At 39.2% G+C, this 14,056-nt stretch overlaps 3 protein-coding genes across 3 annotated transcripts; 2 read left to right on the top strand and 1 right to left on the bottom strand.

Moving 5' to 3' along the window:
- Positions 1-426: 426 nt before the first annotated feature.
- Positions 427-3,887, bottom strand: ino80e (INO80 complex subunit E). The gene is made up of 8 exons (XM_041793851.1): positions 3,814-3,887; positions 3,418-3,500; positions 3,239-3,309; positions 3,100-3,152; positions 2,913-2,994; positions 1,821-1,938; positions 1,418-1,516; positions 427-912 (listed from the first exon to the last, which is right to left on the bottom strand). Exons 1-8 carry the CDS (start codon positions 3,857-3,859, stop codon positions 706-708), a joined length of 759 nt encoding a protein of 252 aa, XP_041649785.1. The 5' UTR covers positions 3,860-3,887; the 3' UTR covers positions 427-705.
- Positions 3,888-3,951: 64 nt separating this feature from the next.
- On the top strand, positions 3,952-9,919 carry LOC121514156 (E3 ubiquitin-protein ligase TRIM38-like). The gene is made up of 4 exons (XM_041794253.1): positions 3,952-4,051; positions 7,169-7,241; positions 7,398-7,493; positions 9,665-9,919. The coding sequence occupies exons 2-4, from the start codon at positions 7,176-7,178 to the stop codon at positions 9,917-9,919; spliced, it is 417 nt and encodes a 138-aa protein (XP_041650187.1). The 5' UTR covers positions 3,952-4,051; positions 7,169-7,175.
- An 861-nt stretch (positions 9,920-10,780) lies between these two features.
- On the top strand, positions 10,781-13,851 carry LOC121514066 (E3 ubiquitin-protein ligase TRIM69-like). The gene is made up of 2 exons (XM_041794136.1): positions 10,781-10,833; positions 11,683-13,851. The coding sequence occupies exons 1-2, from the start codon at positions 10,812-10,814 to the stop codon at positions 12,234-12,236; spliced, it is 576 nt and encodes a 191-aa protein (XP_041650070.1). The 5' UTR covers positions 10,781-10,811; the 3' UTR covers positions 12,237-13,851.
- The last annotated feature ends 205 nt before the right edge of the window (positions 13,852-14,056 follow it).

The following is a 14,056-nucleotide window of genomic DNA, read 5'->3' as shown; positions in this document are numbered from 1 at the left end:
TAAGACGATACTTTTCTGTACAAGTTTTTTGATAATTCCCAGGTCATTTCTTTAATTTGATCCACTAATTTAATGTGAGTTATTCCAGAATGATTTACAAGTAATTTTTATGGTTAAGGTTTAGGGAGTTATGGTCAGGGTAAAATACTACCCAATTACCAAAGAATTGCAACAATATTACAAGGAATATTACCTTATTTTTGAGTGATTACTTGTAAAATGCAAACTTTTTACAATGTAATAATCATCTTTTTCTTGAGAAATTAATTGATAATTACCACTATTAGTTGTAATTAGGGCACACTAAAATAAAGTGCTACCTAAAACTCTGAAATTAGCTTTGATTTATGCAAATGTGTTTAAAAAACATAGCAGCAGGTGTTAGCAGCATATCACAAGCAAAGATGATGCAGCACTCTACATATATATCCTACAAAAAGGCTTTAATGGACTACAAAAAACCTGTACAATCTGTTGTCATAAACACAATTATAATTTTGGGAAAAACACATTTCTCTGAGAGAAATTACAAACAGTGATTCTGCAGTTACGCAAAAGTCCACAAGGGGGAGCCTGGCTACTTTTTTGAAATGTGAATCAGGTGGCTGGACACAAGAAAACATAAAGCCAAACTCTATTCTTCTACATACAGATGAACAATATATGAAATTCTTTTAATAAATACATCTTAACACACAGTCAGGCTCACTCATTTGGGATGTCAATGACTAGCTCAGCTTCATCTCCCTCCCCTCTGTCTTCATCTCCTCTGTCGCTGTCTCCATCACTCTCTCCCTCCTCCTCAGCTGCATCTCCACTGAGCATCTGTCGGGGGACCCAGCTGAAGGGGCCACTGGTTGCTGGAGGGGCTGCAGTGGCTGATGGGTAATTAGCTGACATTGGCGCAACTACCTGAAAGGAATTCAGAGTCAAGCAGAAAAATGTTAATATGAAGAAATGTTGAACATATGATTAAGGGTTGAGGTGTATAAATAGATGTATTCATCCATTCATGCATGCACCCCTCATAGATGTAAATCAGGGTACAACATGCTGAATGTATATGAACACAGACACATTCTGATCAGGATGGAGCAAAGACCAACATTTAAAATGGCAACAAAAAAAGTGTCCCAAATTGTTGATATTGTATTTTCTACTAAGTTGGAATAAAGAAAAAGTGGTATCAAAAACGGTTATATATCATAAACTATCTGTTAGTTACATTCTGTTGAAGTTTTTAGACTCTCTAGAAGAACATTGAATCATGACAATATTTTCTTTCACTTACATAAGTACATACTAATAAAAAATAATAGCCTATAGTACCTCACTGATATACATGATATGAAAAGAAAGGAACGTATCTGTATTATTATGACTTCTGAGCATCTTACTCCCCCATCTCCTCTCTCACCTTCCCAGCAGTCTCTTTCTTGCTTTTAGGCGCCTTTGTTTTTCTCTCTTTCTTCATTCGTTCAGCTGGAGGTGCCAAATACTCAGGTGGGAAGGGCATCTGCCCAAGCCCCCAAATTGCCAAATGAACCACACATCCACACAGGCATGAGCAATTTACAAGACACACATAAACAAAAACACACACAACACAATGAGCAATGCAAGGACAGTGAAGTTGTAATAAGCATCAAACAAAAAACAAAGGAATACATCAAACAGATGAATAAAATGACAAAACAATCAAATCATATAATTAATGCTAAGCAAACAAGGATTTTGGTTTGCTGATGAGGAGATGAGAATGATTTAATGTTACTCTTCCAGTTCTCACTATGATATAAGAAAGGGAGGTGAACGCTTACAGTGTTGAGGTAAGGTCCAGAGCTTGAGGACTGTAAAGGATTAACCCCAGAGCGAGACAGCAGGGAGAGATGAGGGGAGGAGGATGAAGGTAGACATGCTCCAGGACTACTCCTTCGCCTGAAAACAGAACATGAAGTTATAGGGTTAAGAGAAATTCAGCAGGCTTGACACAAGATAAAGAGTATTCAACTATTTTTTCATATTGGTGGATTTAATTTAAGTAGTGGTGTATCTCCATATGATACTTCAACTTGGCTTGTCTCTCTACTTGGTTTTAGTACCACACACTTTGTTTTCTATTATGTACTTTGATGGAACCTCCTCAGTGTACGTAAGGTTGTCATAGCATAGGTGAGTGAAACTGCCATAACATCAAAACCTTAACAAGGGAGGACATCAAGTTGATCATGGATTTTTGTCACAGCAAGCAAAGGAGTTTTATTCCGGAAGCGGCTGCAGATACTATTGAAAAGTACAGGACAGTCTGGGAAGTTATATAGCAGTACGGTGGTGACAGAGTTAGCATGAGGTGTCTTTAAATGTCTTGTCAAGTTGTTTCCTTGCACACTAATACTGTATGCAATTACTGCAGAGTAACCACACAGGCCTCCCACAAACAAAACACATTTTGTATGTCCATTTGCTGTTGAACTGTATGTACTCTGCATCTGCTTGTTGTTTTACTAAAGTAGAAGAGACATTTTGTCTATCTTACTGGCTTAAATGATTGCAAGAGTGTGTCCACAGGTGCCAAAATAAGCATGCTGGGACACTGGAGTAGAGAGTTCTTTGATTAGGACCCCCGTTAACTGTACCCTAGCCAGTCTTGCTGTAATCCGCCATGAGGTAGGACTGGGGAGCAAATGTGACCAATGATCATACAAATACAATACACACAAATTATTTGATCAAAAATAATCTTTAAGTGTAGGGAGTCTGCTTTAAGGGCCCCTAACAGACCTTGGGGCCTGATCTGACACAAATGCCTAAATTAAATAGCTTGGGCTTATTGTCAGGTGCCTTTCAACTACATCATTTGAAGTGAGCTGATAGGTGTAGTTTATGATTTTATGACAAAATTGTTTACTTACTTTTTAGCTACATCTCGTTCCCGTTCCCTCTCCCTGGGACCTTCTCCTTCACTGTTTTCTGAAGAAACTGTTGCATCTGAATCTGGAGCAAAAGATGAGAATACCCAAAGAAATAGTAAAGTCCACTGGTTATAAGTCTGACATAGACGTGAAACATGCCAAAGAAATTAAGATTTGTAATAAATACCTGACGAGTCTTCATCTACCCTCTCATACTGTAACAATCTATCAAGGAGGAAGCTAAAAAAAAACAATCAATAATTATAACACTCCAATGATGCCGTTTACTGTGCACACATTTTCACAATAATAAAAACTTAAACCACCTTTTGTCTCTGGAGACTTTGAGAAGTTTTCTCTGTGCTCTCCTCAGCTCCTCCTGAAAACATTCCTGCTCCTGAGAAAGAAATCAGGGCAGATGATGGGACTATGTAAAATTCTGGAAAAGCATAAAAACATTGCTTTAAAAAAAATCATCATTCACAATAAAAGCAGTTGTACTTACATAAACAAGAAATTTTAATTTTCGTTTGAGATTTTTATATTTCCGCTTGTAGTCAACCTCCACGTCTGCTTGGCCGTTCATTTCTGAAATATATCGTCAGTCAAAAGACACACAACAAAGTCTTCTTTTGTATCATAGTGGTGATATTCTGGAGGTTATTACTTTTCACTGGGAAAAAAAACAAACGTTTTTACTCTTTCTAGGAAAGTTTGTATTAAATGATGTATGCTAGGCTAGCTAAGCTAGCTGGATATTTAGCTTATGCACACCGTCGCTAACGACACAGAGCTGCTGGCCACGCTGTAAACTAAAAAATACATAGTAAAATTATTTTAAATATACAGCTGTTATTTTCTGTTGTGCAATCTTATTTTATCACCAAAACTCTTTTCTTACCTCTCACTTGAATCTGTCTGTGCGACATGCTCTTGTTTACGTTCATGACATCATCTTCATGCGTCTTGGTAGGCGGGCACTTTTTCTTCTTCTCGAGTTTGTAAATTGTGGTTGCTGATTAGCACGTTCGAAGTGTCACTGACACCGTCAGCTTCGAAAAATACTTACCGATACCCTGGAAAGTCTGCAGCCTGAAGCACCTTTCAGGTTGTTCTATGTGTCTGTTTCCCTCTTTATGGTAAGTCCCTTACTCTCGGCCATAATGATATCTTCTTTTGCATATCTGTTGAAAATACGTCTACTTCAACTGAAACTCCTTAATATGACAACGGATATGAACCAGTTTGATGTTTCCTGCTATTTAGTGTTAACCTGACATGCCAGATGGATTTGTTTCACACATCCTCACTGCATTCGCCAGTGACAAACAAGGAAATGGGCGCATCCATATGCTTTCCAATGTTAATTTAGTGTGCCTCCTTATCTACATTCGCCCATCTTTTTCAGCTTATTGTATTGCTCCTCCGACCAATGCTCGCTTAAAGATTGGCAAACCTACAATATGGTAAGTTCTGAGTAGCTACTGAGAAGTTGTGCAGTAAATCATGATCTTTCCTTATTAACAAGACCGACATAAGAATACCTCTCCAAGCAGGTTTTTCAGATAAAGTCACGCCTCTATAATAAAGTCAAATACACAGCAAAATTGACAGTGTTAATCAAACCCATATGGAGTTGAATTTTACACTTTGAAAGTGTCTTTACTGGCCCACACCACATATAGTTGTAATTAGTTGCTTTCCACTCCTGGTTAAAAGAGGCAAAAACGGGAAAATCGCTGCAGAAATGTTTTTAAAAAGGCAAAAATAAATAAATTATGAAAAACATTTAAAAAGTGACAAATATGGGTTAAATGCGGCAGAAACAGGATAATAGCTGCAAAAATGGGTTCAGAAAGAAAACATGGGTAAAAAAAGTAAAAAGCAGTTAAAAATGTGCAAAAATGTGTTAAAAGTGGCAAAAATGGCATAATAGCTGCAGAAATAGGTTAAGAAAGGAAAAAATGGGCAGAAAAAATATGAAAAGCTGTTAAAAAAATTGGCAAAAAATGGGTTAACAGTTCCGAAAAATGATTGGAAAGGCAAAAATGGGATAACAGCCATATAAATTGATTAAGAAAGGCAAAAAAGGCCATCGCAGGTGTAAAAAATGCGAAAAGTATTAAAAATATGGCAAAATGGGTTGAAAGTGGCCAAAGTTGTTTGAAAGAGGCAAAACTGTGTTCAAAGTGGGGAAAAATATAGCAAATCATGGGCAGAAGAAGCCATGAAAAGTTGTTAAAAAGTGTCACAAATAAGAAATTTGGACATCAGAACCCAATAATAGCTTCACACATGTATCAGCTCCAAAAAAAGTAACTGTAAGCAAAGATGCCAGCACCAATGCAACCAATACAACACACATGCATTGATATCATCAATAAATCACAGCTGGAAGGGCCCCTTTACTGGGGTTTTCAGGGAAGCCAATTTTGTGGGCAGGCCTGAGCCTACCTAATGCAGAATCAGTGACGTAACGCCTACTTTCAGTATGTCAGTGAAGCCTCTCCAAGGTCATACTGTACATTTTTTCTGATGTTTTGTTTGTTTCTAAAGCTGAGAAAGAAACCCTATACCGGATGTTCTGGCTGTTTGAACCATCGTGTTATATCTGTACATGCTGCCCCGAGAGACTCCCTCTTTTCCTGACTTTTGTCTGTCAGTGTTGTTGAGCATGTCCATGGCTCAGCCTCTGGAACAACTGCTGTTGTGCCAGGATTGATATTAATAACCCTGAAGCCCTCTGCATATCTTTTTCTTAGCCACCCATAGCTGGCTCTTTGTCCTCTGCCTTCTTCCTGGCACTAGTGCAACTCCACTTTGGCGTGGTGTTGCTCCACATGTCCTCTGAGGTTAGCCCAGTAGCCAGTCATTAACAGCTTCTTTATAATGTGTAGTGGCATCTGTCGCACCAGTATGAGCAGGGAGGGATGGGGGTTGAATTAACTGTTTGACAGCTCTTGTTTAGAGCTACGCTTGTATCTTATTAAGTTATTTAATCCGAGATTTTCAGGCTCAACAGTTAAGCATACTTGCGTTATCAAAAGGGACATATTTCTATTTAAATGTTAGGGGAAATGAATGAATAGCTAATTGCCATCTCAATACTCACAAAGTCTTTATTAATGGATCATATGGGATATTTAATTTATACCTTATAGATTGCAGTTGAATAACAAGTCAACGACAGACTGAATTTGAATTAACAAGTCACACTGACTGCTTTGATATCCAGTCACAAATGCAGCGCATGCTTCCATGGATTATATTTGTGTTTTTTTATCAGTGTCCCCTCGACCTGCCGCATACTGTACTGTGCTTAGTCTGCAGCTCAACCCCAGTTCAGCAGTCACTTGCCAGTACCCCGCCAGTACCCAGCCAGCACCATGAATTATAGATGAGGAACTCTTGCAGAGATGAATAATGCTGCCTTAGTGCACATACCCATGGAGAGAAGAGAGACAGAGGGGGGAGAAAGGTAGCGATATTAAAACTTTACATAAGAGGACCGAGCAAAGGAAGGTCAAAAAGGAGAAAAGGGCTTGTGGCCGGGCAGATATGCACTCCTAGGGGGAGAGAAGAAATGCTGACTGTACGTTTAGTAACAGTAACCCCCTCCCCTCCTCTCTCCACCCTGCCCTAACTCTGACAGTGTAAGACCCAGCAGGATAGGGAAACAGCATCCTTTAATGCAGCTAACAAAGCTAGAAATGTGATAACTTATAGTTTGTGCACTCTCATTCCCCAAAAACATTCATTTTATCCTTTCACACACAGACAGGCACACAATGCCTGACTGCCAGCTGCCTCTCTCCAGATTCTTCTTTGTTTCCAAAGACACTGGCAGACAGAAATAGACTCTTAGGTGTCTGCTGCCATAAATCGTTGCTGTCTGCCAACCGGCCAACCAGCCAGAGAGCCCTCCTGGCATCTACCTCCCCTCCACTCCCCCATTTTTTCTCCTCTCCCTCTAATGGATCCATATATTCTCACGTCAGGTTGTGGATACTGATCCGTCCCTGTCAATACACTTTCTCTTGTTAATGTTCTGCTTGGATGTATGTCCTTGTTGCTCTATTAGTTTGACTTTTCTTTTTATCCTGCTGGCATGTCTTTCTCTCTCTTTGTCTCCCTCCTTTCCTTCTTTGTATTGTTGTCATGTCCTCCCCTTTGTCCCTCCCTCTCACTTCCCTTCCATCAATTTTATGGCACTTTCTAACAGGTCTTCTCGATTTCTCTTGTGTCCAATTTTGCAGAAGTGGAATGTACCAAAACCACATCAAAGACACCAACAACAACTGTAACAAGAGTCTGCTCTGTGATTACAAGGTAAGCCTTTTTATCTGCTCCACTAGCTATTCAATTACACATTGCATATGATGCATACAATACCGGCAAAGAAACTTGTCTTACAGGACATATAATCAACCCAACATCTATTTTGTCTCAGATTCTGTCTCCTGTGTGTGTGTGTGTTTGTTACAGGAAAAGCTTATCCAGGCTATAAAAAGAATCAAGCACGAGGTAGACGAGTGCAGAGAAGCCGAGAGAGACACATACATAGAGGCAGTCGAAGTAGAGGTATTGTTGCTGCATTAGTAATGCTCACTGCAATAACTCTAGCTGGTTGTTTTTTTTATTTCATGCCATAATATCTCATCACATGTATAATTATCTTAAATTATTTAATACATTTCTCCTTATAAGTAAAATATCTGTCAACTCTGCAAACAGATATAACTTGTTGAATATCTTGACGTGCATACTAATATGAATCGGCACTAAAAAAATCTCTGCTTTTTATGAGCAGTTTATGCTTTATTTATTTATTTTTTATTATTATTTTTGATTTTTATGTCTTGATATTAAAGTTTATCTAGCATTGTTGGATAAATGTTTCTCATGAGAAGCATAATTATGTATTTTTTGACTAGAATTAAACAAATACACATGCTACAGACAGGTGTAGCTGCTCCACATAATTTAGTGAGTTTAAGGTAAAAACGGGCCAAAAAACAATGCTTGCTTAACTGTTCGCTATATTGAACATTTTTGGAGTGTTTTTCAAAGCCTCTGTGTTTGTCACTTTTTTGCAGTGTGAGCTTCAGCTACCAGCCACAGTGACTATGAAAAACATATCATAAAAAATTTAATTTGGCTTCTCTGACAATTTTTATTACAACATTTAAGGCAGAATTAAGTGACTGCATAAACATTCACTTCCCTTAAAGTTACTGACCTAATTCAACAGATTTCCAGCCAATTGGTGCTAGAAGTCTCACAATTAGTGAAATAAGGATCACCTGAGGACAGTGAATGTGTCTCAAGTGATTGTAGTATAAAGACACCTGTGTCTGGAAGGCCCAATAACTAGTTAATCAGTATTCCTGGCTACCATTACACCATGATGACAACAGAACACTCCAAGCAACTCAGAGAAAAGATTATTGGAAAGTACAAATCATAGGATGAATACAGAAACATTTCCTATACACTGAATATCCCATAGTTCAGTCAAATCCAACATCAAGAAATTGGAGGAATATGGCACATGTGTAAATCTGCAAAGATCTGGCCATCCTCGCCAACTGAGAGATCATGCAAGATAGAGACTAGTGAGAGAGGCCAACAAGACACCTATGACTACTCTGAAGGAGTTACATGCTTCAGCAGCTGAAATGTGACAGACTCTGCACACAACAACTGTTGCCCAGATTCTTCACCAGTCAAAGCTTTATGGGAGAGTGGCAAAGAGAAAGCCATTGTTGAAGAAAACTCATTAATTGTGAACTAGAGTTCAACAAAATACATGTGGGAGGTCAAGTTGAAGAGAGGACTTTGGTCTGATGGTGCTTTTGGCCATCAGCCAAATCGCTATTTTTGGCAGACACCAAACACTGCATTACCCCTTTTTCGACCAAGCTGGTGCTAGTGCTAGTTAGTTAGTGCTAGCATATCACCACAAACACACCTTCACGCTATGAAAAGCAGTAGTGTCAGTATCATGCTGTGGGGATGCTTCTTAGTAGCCAGTCCTGGAAGGCTTGTAAAGGTAGAGGGCAAAATGAATCCAGCAAAATATAGTAAAACCCTGGAGTACAATTTTTTTCAGTCTGCAAGAGAACTACGGTTTGGGAGGCGATTTATCTTCCAATAAGACAATGACCCGAAGCATACAGCTAAACTACACAGAAATGGTTTAGAAACAATAACATAAATGTTTAGGGGTGGTGGAGTCAAAGCCGGACCCCAGTCCAATAAAAAATTTGTGGCACTTGAGAAGTGCTGTTCACGCATGATCCCTGCTCAATCTGACAGAGATTGAGCAGTAAAGCAAAGATGAATGGAGTAAAACTGCAGTGTCAAGATGTGCAAACGTGATTGAGACCTATCCACACATAAAGCGCATCCAAAATTTTTAATATAGTGTTCAATTGAGCCAACATTGTTTCTTGGCCCATTTTTACCCAAAACTTGCATGGTGAAATTGCACTTGTCTAATACACTGCATAGCCTAGCTTCTACAAGCACATCCTGTATAAAGGGACAACACTTTCACTGGAGGATAATACCACTACCATCAACAAGTGCCTCATGCAATCCAACTTCAAAAATAAGTAAAATATCCTTTGACCCCTGTATGTATGACATGTCTGCATAGCAGCTTATATTCATATAATTCATTCCATAATTTTAGTTTTTATTCACATCAAAAGTCTGAGTTACTAATCGGTCATCTTCCTGTTTTAAAGGATAGCTTTGATGCCCTGGAACGAGAAATCCGTGCCGAGTTTCAGAACCTCCACCGTTTCCTGTATGAGGAGGAGAGCAGGGACCTGGAGCGACTGAACAGGGAGAGACAGAAACAACTGAAGCAGCTGAAGGAAAGAGAGAAAAAGATTGTGACGCAAGGCCGAGACCTGGAGAGAGCGATCACAGTGCTGAATGGCAAACTGGCAGAGGAGGACAGCCCTAAACTACTGAAAGTAAGGGAGTGTTTTAACTAAAGGTGAAACTGGTAAAGAAATCACTGAAAGTGGACTGAATATGCTTAAGATATTCAATAAGCTATTGCAAAGCTGGCGTTGTTTGATATGAATGGTCTATATTTGTATGGTGAGCTAATGTCAGAGTGCGAACAAAGAGGGAGGGAGGGAGGGAGCTTGGACTCGCTCCATAACCGATCTGGAAACTTCTTTGCACATCAGCATGGAGACACTGGGTCACTAGAGCACTCCAGAAGTTACTTACCTTACTTGTAACTCTTTAAATGAAATGTCTTTAATTGTTCCTTCTATTTGGACAACCTTGGAGCTGCTGGGAAACAAAGTCATTGCAGTTCCAGAGCCGCAGTGCGACCCTGTTAGTTGCTCTCTTCCTCCTCTTCTCTTGCACTTATTTGATCAATTAGAGACATTGATTGGCTAAACAGTCGACTTCCCTTGTTTTGCAGGTCAAAATCAATTTCTCATTTAAAAGTGAAAGGACAAAGGCCAGTCAAGGCATTAGTCAGCAAATAGGAATGGGCAGCATGAGGCAGTGTGCTTCTTGCCAGCTTGTATAAACATTTTAAGGGCCATTCTGTTATTTCAACCAGTGACAACCAACTTTTCTAAACTGTTTCTGTCTTGCAGGAAATTCAAGATCTTGTAAAAAGGCAAGTTTCAATCAAGAGTTTTTCTACTGTCTGTACTGTTTTACTCACAGCAAATAAATCTTGTGTTCATGCATGCTACAAATGCCTCATGTAAATCCATTTTCATAATTCCCAATAAATTAGTCTGATCCTCTTTTCATCTTGTCAGGTCTCAGGTAAGCTTTGTTCCCCCAGCAGAGGTGGACACTGAGGTGCGCTCGGGTCAGTTTGTGGGGCCCATACAGTACAGGATATGGAAGCACATGAAAAGCTGTCTTTACCCAAGTATTTTCATATATTTTTTATCAATAATGTATGGAAGCCCTAAGTGTACACACATCTATACAGCTTATTTCACTGTTTCTTCACTATACAATGCAAATTTTGGTTGTGGTCTTGAGATCTGAACTTATTTATGTCATTATCCTGAGATTACAATGCTGGCTTTAATGTAGTAATGAGTTGATCTCTTGAAATCCTGGGTAAACTGCAAAAAATAAGTCATTACAATGCCTAAAATCAGGATCATAATCTCTTAATAATGAGATAAACAAGCCAAGATCTTGAGAAAACAGCTGAAATGTGCTTGCTATCGCAGTAAAACATAAATGTCTATTTATTGGTAGTTATTAGCAGTTATTATTTTGCTTTCATTTCTATAATTTATTATTTGGTGATGTGGCTGTTCTGGGATCCCCTGCTCGTTCACAAGCCTATGTGGAAAGCATTAAGCAAGAATAGGATATGTTCCTGCCTTTCCTTTGCCAATGACAGCAGAATTACATTGATTAAGTCAGATTTCATATAGAGGAGGAGCTGGGGTGGAGGAGGGTTGCAAAAAGCATCTTGCAGAGGGAGCAGCAAAGCGTAGCCAGGCAAGAGCAGTTTAATTATGGCAGCATGAGTACAATTAGGCAGTAGCATACTTAGAGAGAATCAGCAGAGCTTCCATGAGATCAGCTGATGCCAAATATATGGCAAAGCTTGACTCTGTGTCCTTCCTGAACTAGCTAGCAATATGCTCCATGTATGGACTCACGTCTACTTAGGACTTCCATAATAATAGCAGCATTTAAATAATAAATTCAATAAATTAAGGTCAATAAAGTCCTCTTCATCTCCATTCTTTTACAGATATTACATCAGTGACCTTTGACCCTGACACAGCCCACCCTAACCTGTCCCTGTCCCAGTCCTGCACCTCAGTCTGGTTTGATGAGGATAAAGACACAAAGGATTGCGATGCAAACCCCAGACGTTTCCACTATTACTACTGCGTGCTGGGCAGTCAGGGCTTCACCACAGGACGGCACTACTGGGAGGTGGACGTGGGTCATAAGACGGCGTGGAGGTTGGGAGTGGCACGAGAAGATGTTGAAAGAGGAGAGATGGATGCTACAGGAACCTCCAGCGGCCTGTGGACCCTCGCTCTGAAAGGTGGATCTGTTCTAGCCTGCACTGACCCAAAACCCACCAAGGTCACTGTGTCTGTGCGTCTTGTCCGCATCGGTGTGTTCCTAGACTGTGAAAAGGAGGAGGTGTCTTTCTACAACGCTATTTCAATGGCACCGATCTACACCTTCACTATGGGAACCGTTATGGCTCCTCTGTTTCCCTTTTATAATCCATGTGACACTGATGATGGAAAGAACACGGCGGCATTAAAGATCTTTAACCCCTCACTATGATTAGTGACTGTTCACACTATGGACTGCATAAAAGGATGGACAACACAATAGCTCCTGAAAAGTGAAGCTAATATGTTTGGAAATACCACTCCTGACAGGCAACAGTACAGGGCATAGGCTCCACCTCCTCCATGTTTACGAATGGGACATGGGTCAGAATTCAAAATCAAAATACATATTTAACAATGTTTTTCTCAGTTATAGTCTCTGTCATTTAGTTTGTTCTTATTTTGCTGAATCTTTTCAGAGTACTTTTTTTCTGAATGGGTTATTTAGATTAGTTACTTGATGCTATGAAATTTGGTAAAATGCTATGATTGTCAGCTGTTTTGACAAATGTGGCTCCTAACAGGGATTAGCAGAGTAGAGGAGAACAGCAAGAGGGAATAAAGATCAATGCTAACACAAGTCACTGGAATTTCAATAACACTAATTGTCTGCTTCAAACTGACACAGATATTTATTTTTATTGTAGACTGTACCAACCTGATCTTTGCCATTTTTCCCACAAATAAAATGTGTATTTTGTTTTTATGGAAGGGTCTTAGCCCACCACACACTCTATTGTAAAATTCTGCCTCCAGAGACACACCAGCGTGATATGTCTTGACCTGTGCGCCAGGGTGTTTTGGCCTTAATTTAGCACAATGGCAGGAGCTGACGGCTTATTGTCCATCTTTATATACAGTCTTACGTTCACAGCATTAATCAGTGTACCACAGAGAAGAGTTTTGCAGCAATAATTGTATGGTTGCTGTGTTATCTTAAAATTTAGAACTGAAACAACATAAAATGGTTCAGCATTTAATCAAAGAAATTAAATTAGTAGAGTAAAGGAGGAGCTGGGGTGGAGGAGTGTTGCAAAAAACAGCTTGCAAAGGGAGCAGCAAAGTGTAGCCAGGCTGAAACAGTCTAAATATGGCAGCAACAGTGCGATTAGCCACAAGCGTGCATAGAGGAAATCAGCTGGCTGTCAGCTGATGAGGGCTTGCTCTTTGACTCCATGGCCTGCCTGAACTAACACTATATGCTCTATTTTCAGGCATTAGGGTCAAAATTAAAGCTAGTCTTTGCTAAAATTCAGGATGGACTTAGTCTTTGCAAACCTCCATAGGCCTCTTCATAACTCTCGGCCCCTGAAAGCCCCCCGCACTGAGTGGCCTCATTCAAGCTTTTAAGATTTTATATTAAAAAAAAAAATGTATTGACAGATAAAAATCAACTTAACCCCTTATAGGAAAATACATTAGCTGCAGCATTTCCATTGAAGCTTGTATAAAGAACTTTTGGTTTGTGGTGACTTTTAGATGCTGTGGACACAGCAGTGTGTCTAATGTCTATGCTGATCATGATTAAAAGTAGTACTTTTTGACAGAAAAAAAACTCACTCTGCCATCTTTAACCCTCAAATGTATTGCTCATATTTTTGTGAAAAATGTTTTTATAAAGACTGTAAATCATTGTTTGTCATCTAACCTGTGGCAGAAGCATTCAAAATTACAACATAGAAAGTTTAAATGTTGACACTGATGTTTTTGGTTGATTTTGCAGCTCATCTAGTGGTAATATTATTTATGCCAGTCTGTTTCAATAACCATTTAAAAGTCCTAACAGGAGATATAAACAGATAAAATGCTGTTTAATTGTTGTACTGTAAGGAAGTCCACATTAAAATGGCTGTAAATGAAACATACACTACATTGCTGTGATTTTTAACATAAATCCTACGTATTGTTTATGTATTGTTATATATGATGCTTTTACAAAAGCTGATTCATTGATAATTGTATAAGGTTTTAGGATAACAATGCAGAGTTGAG

This window comes from Cheilinus undulatus, linkage group 8 (genome assembly GCF_018320785.1).
Source record: "Cheilinus undulatus linkage group 8, ASM1832078v1, whole genome shotgun sequence".
Lineage (NCBI taxonomy): Eukaryota > Metazoa > Chordata > Actinopteri > Labriformes > Labridae > Cheilinus > Cheilinus undulatus.
This window is presented reverse-complemented; position numbering and strand designations above follow the sequence as displayed.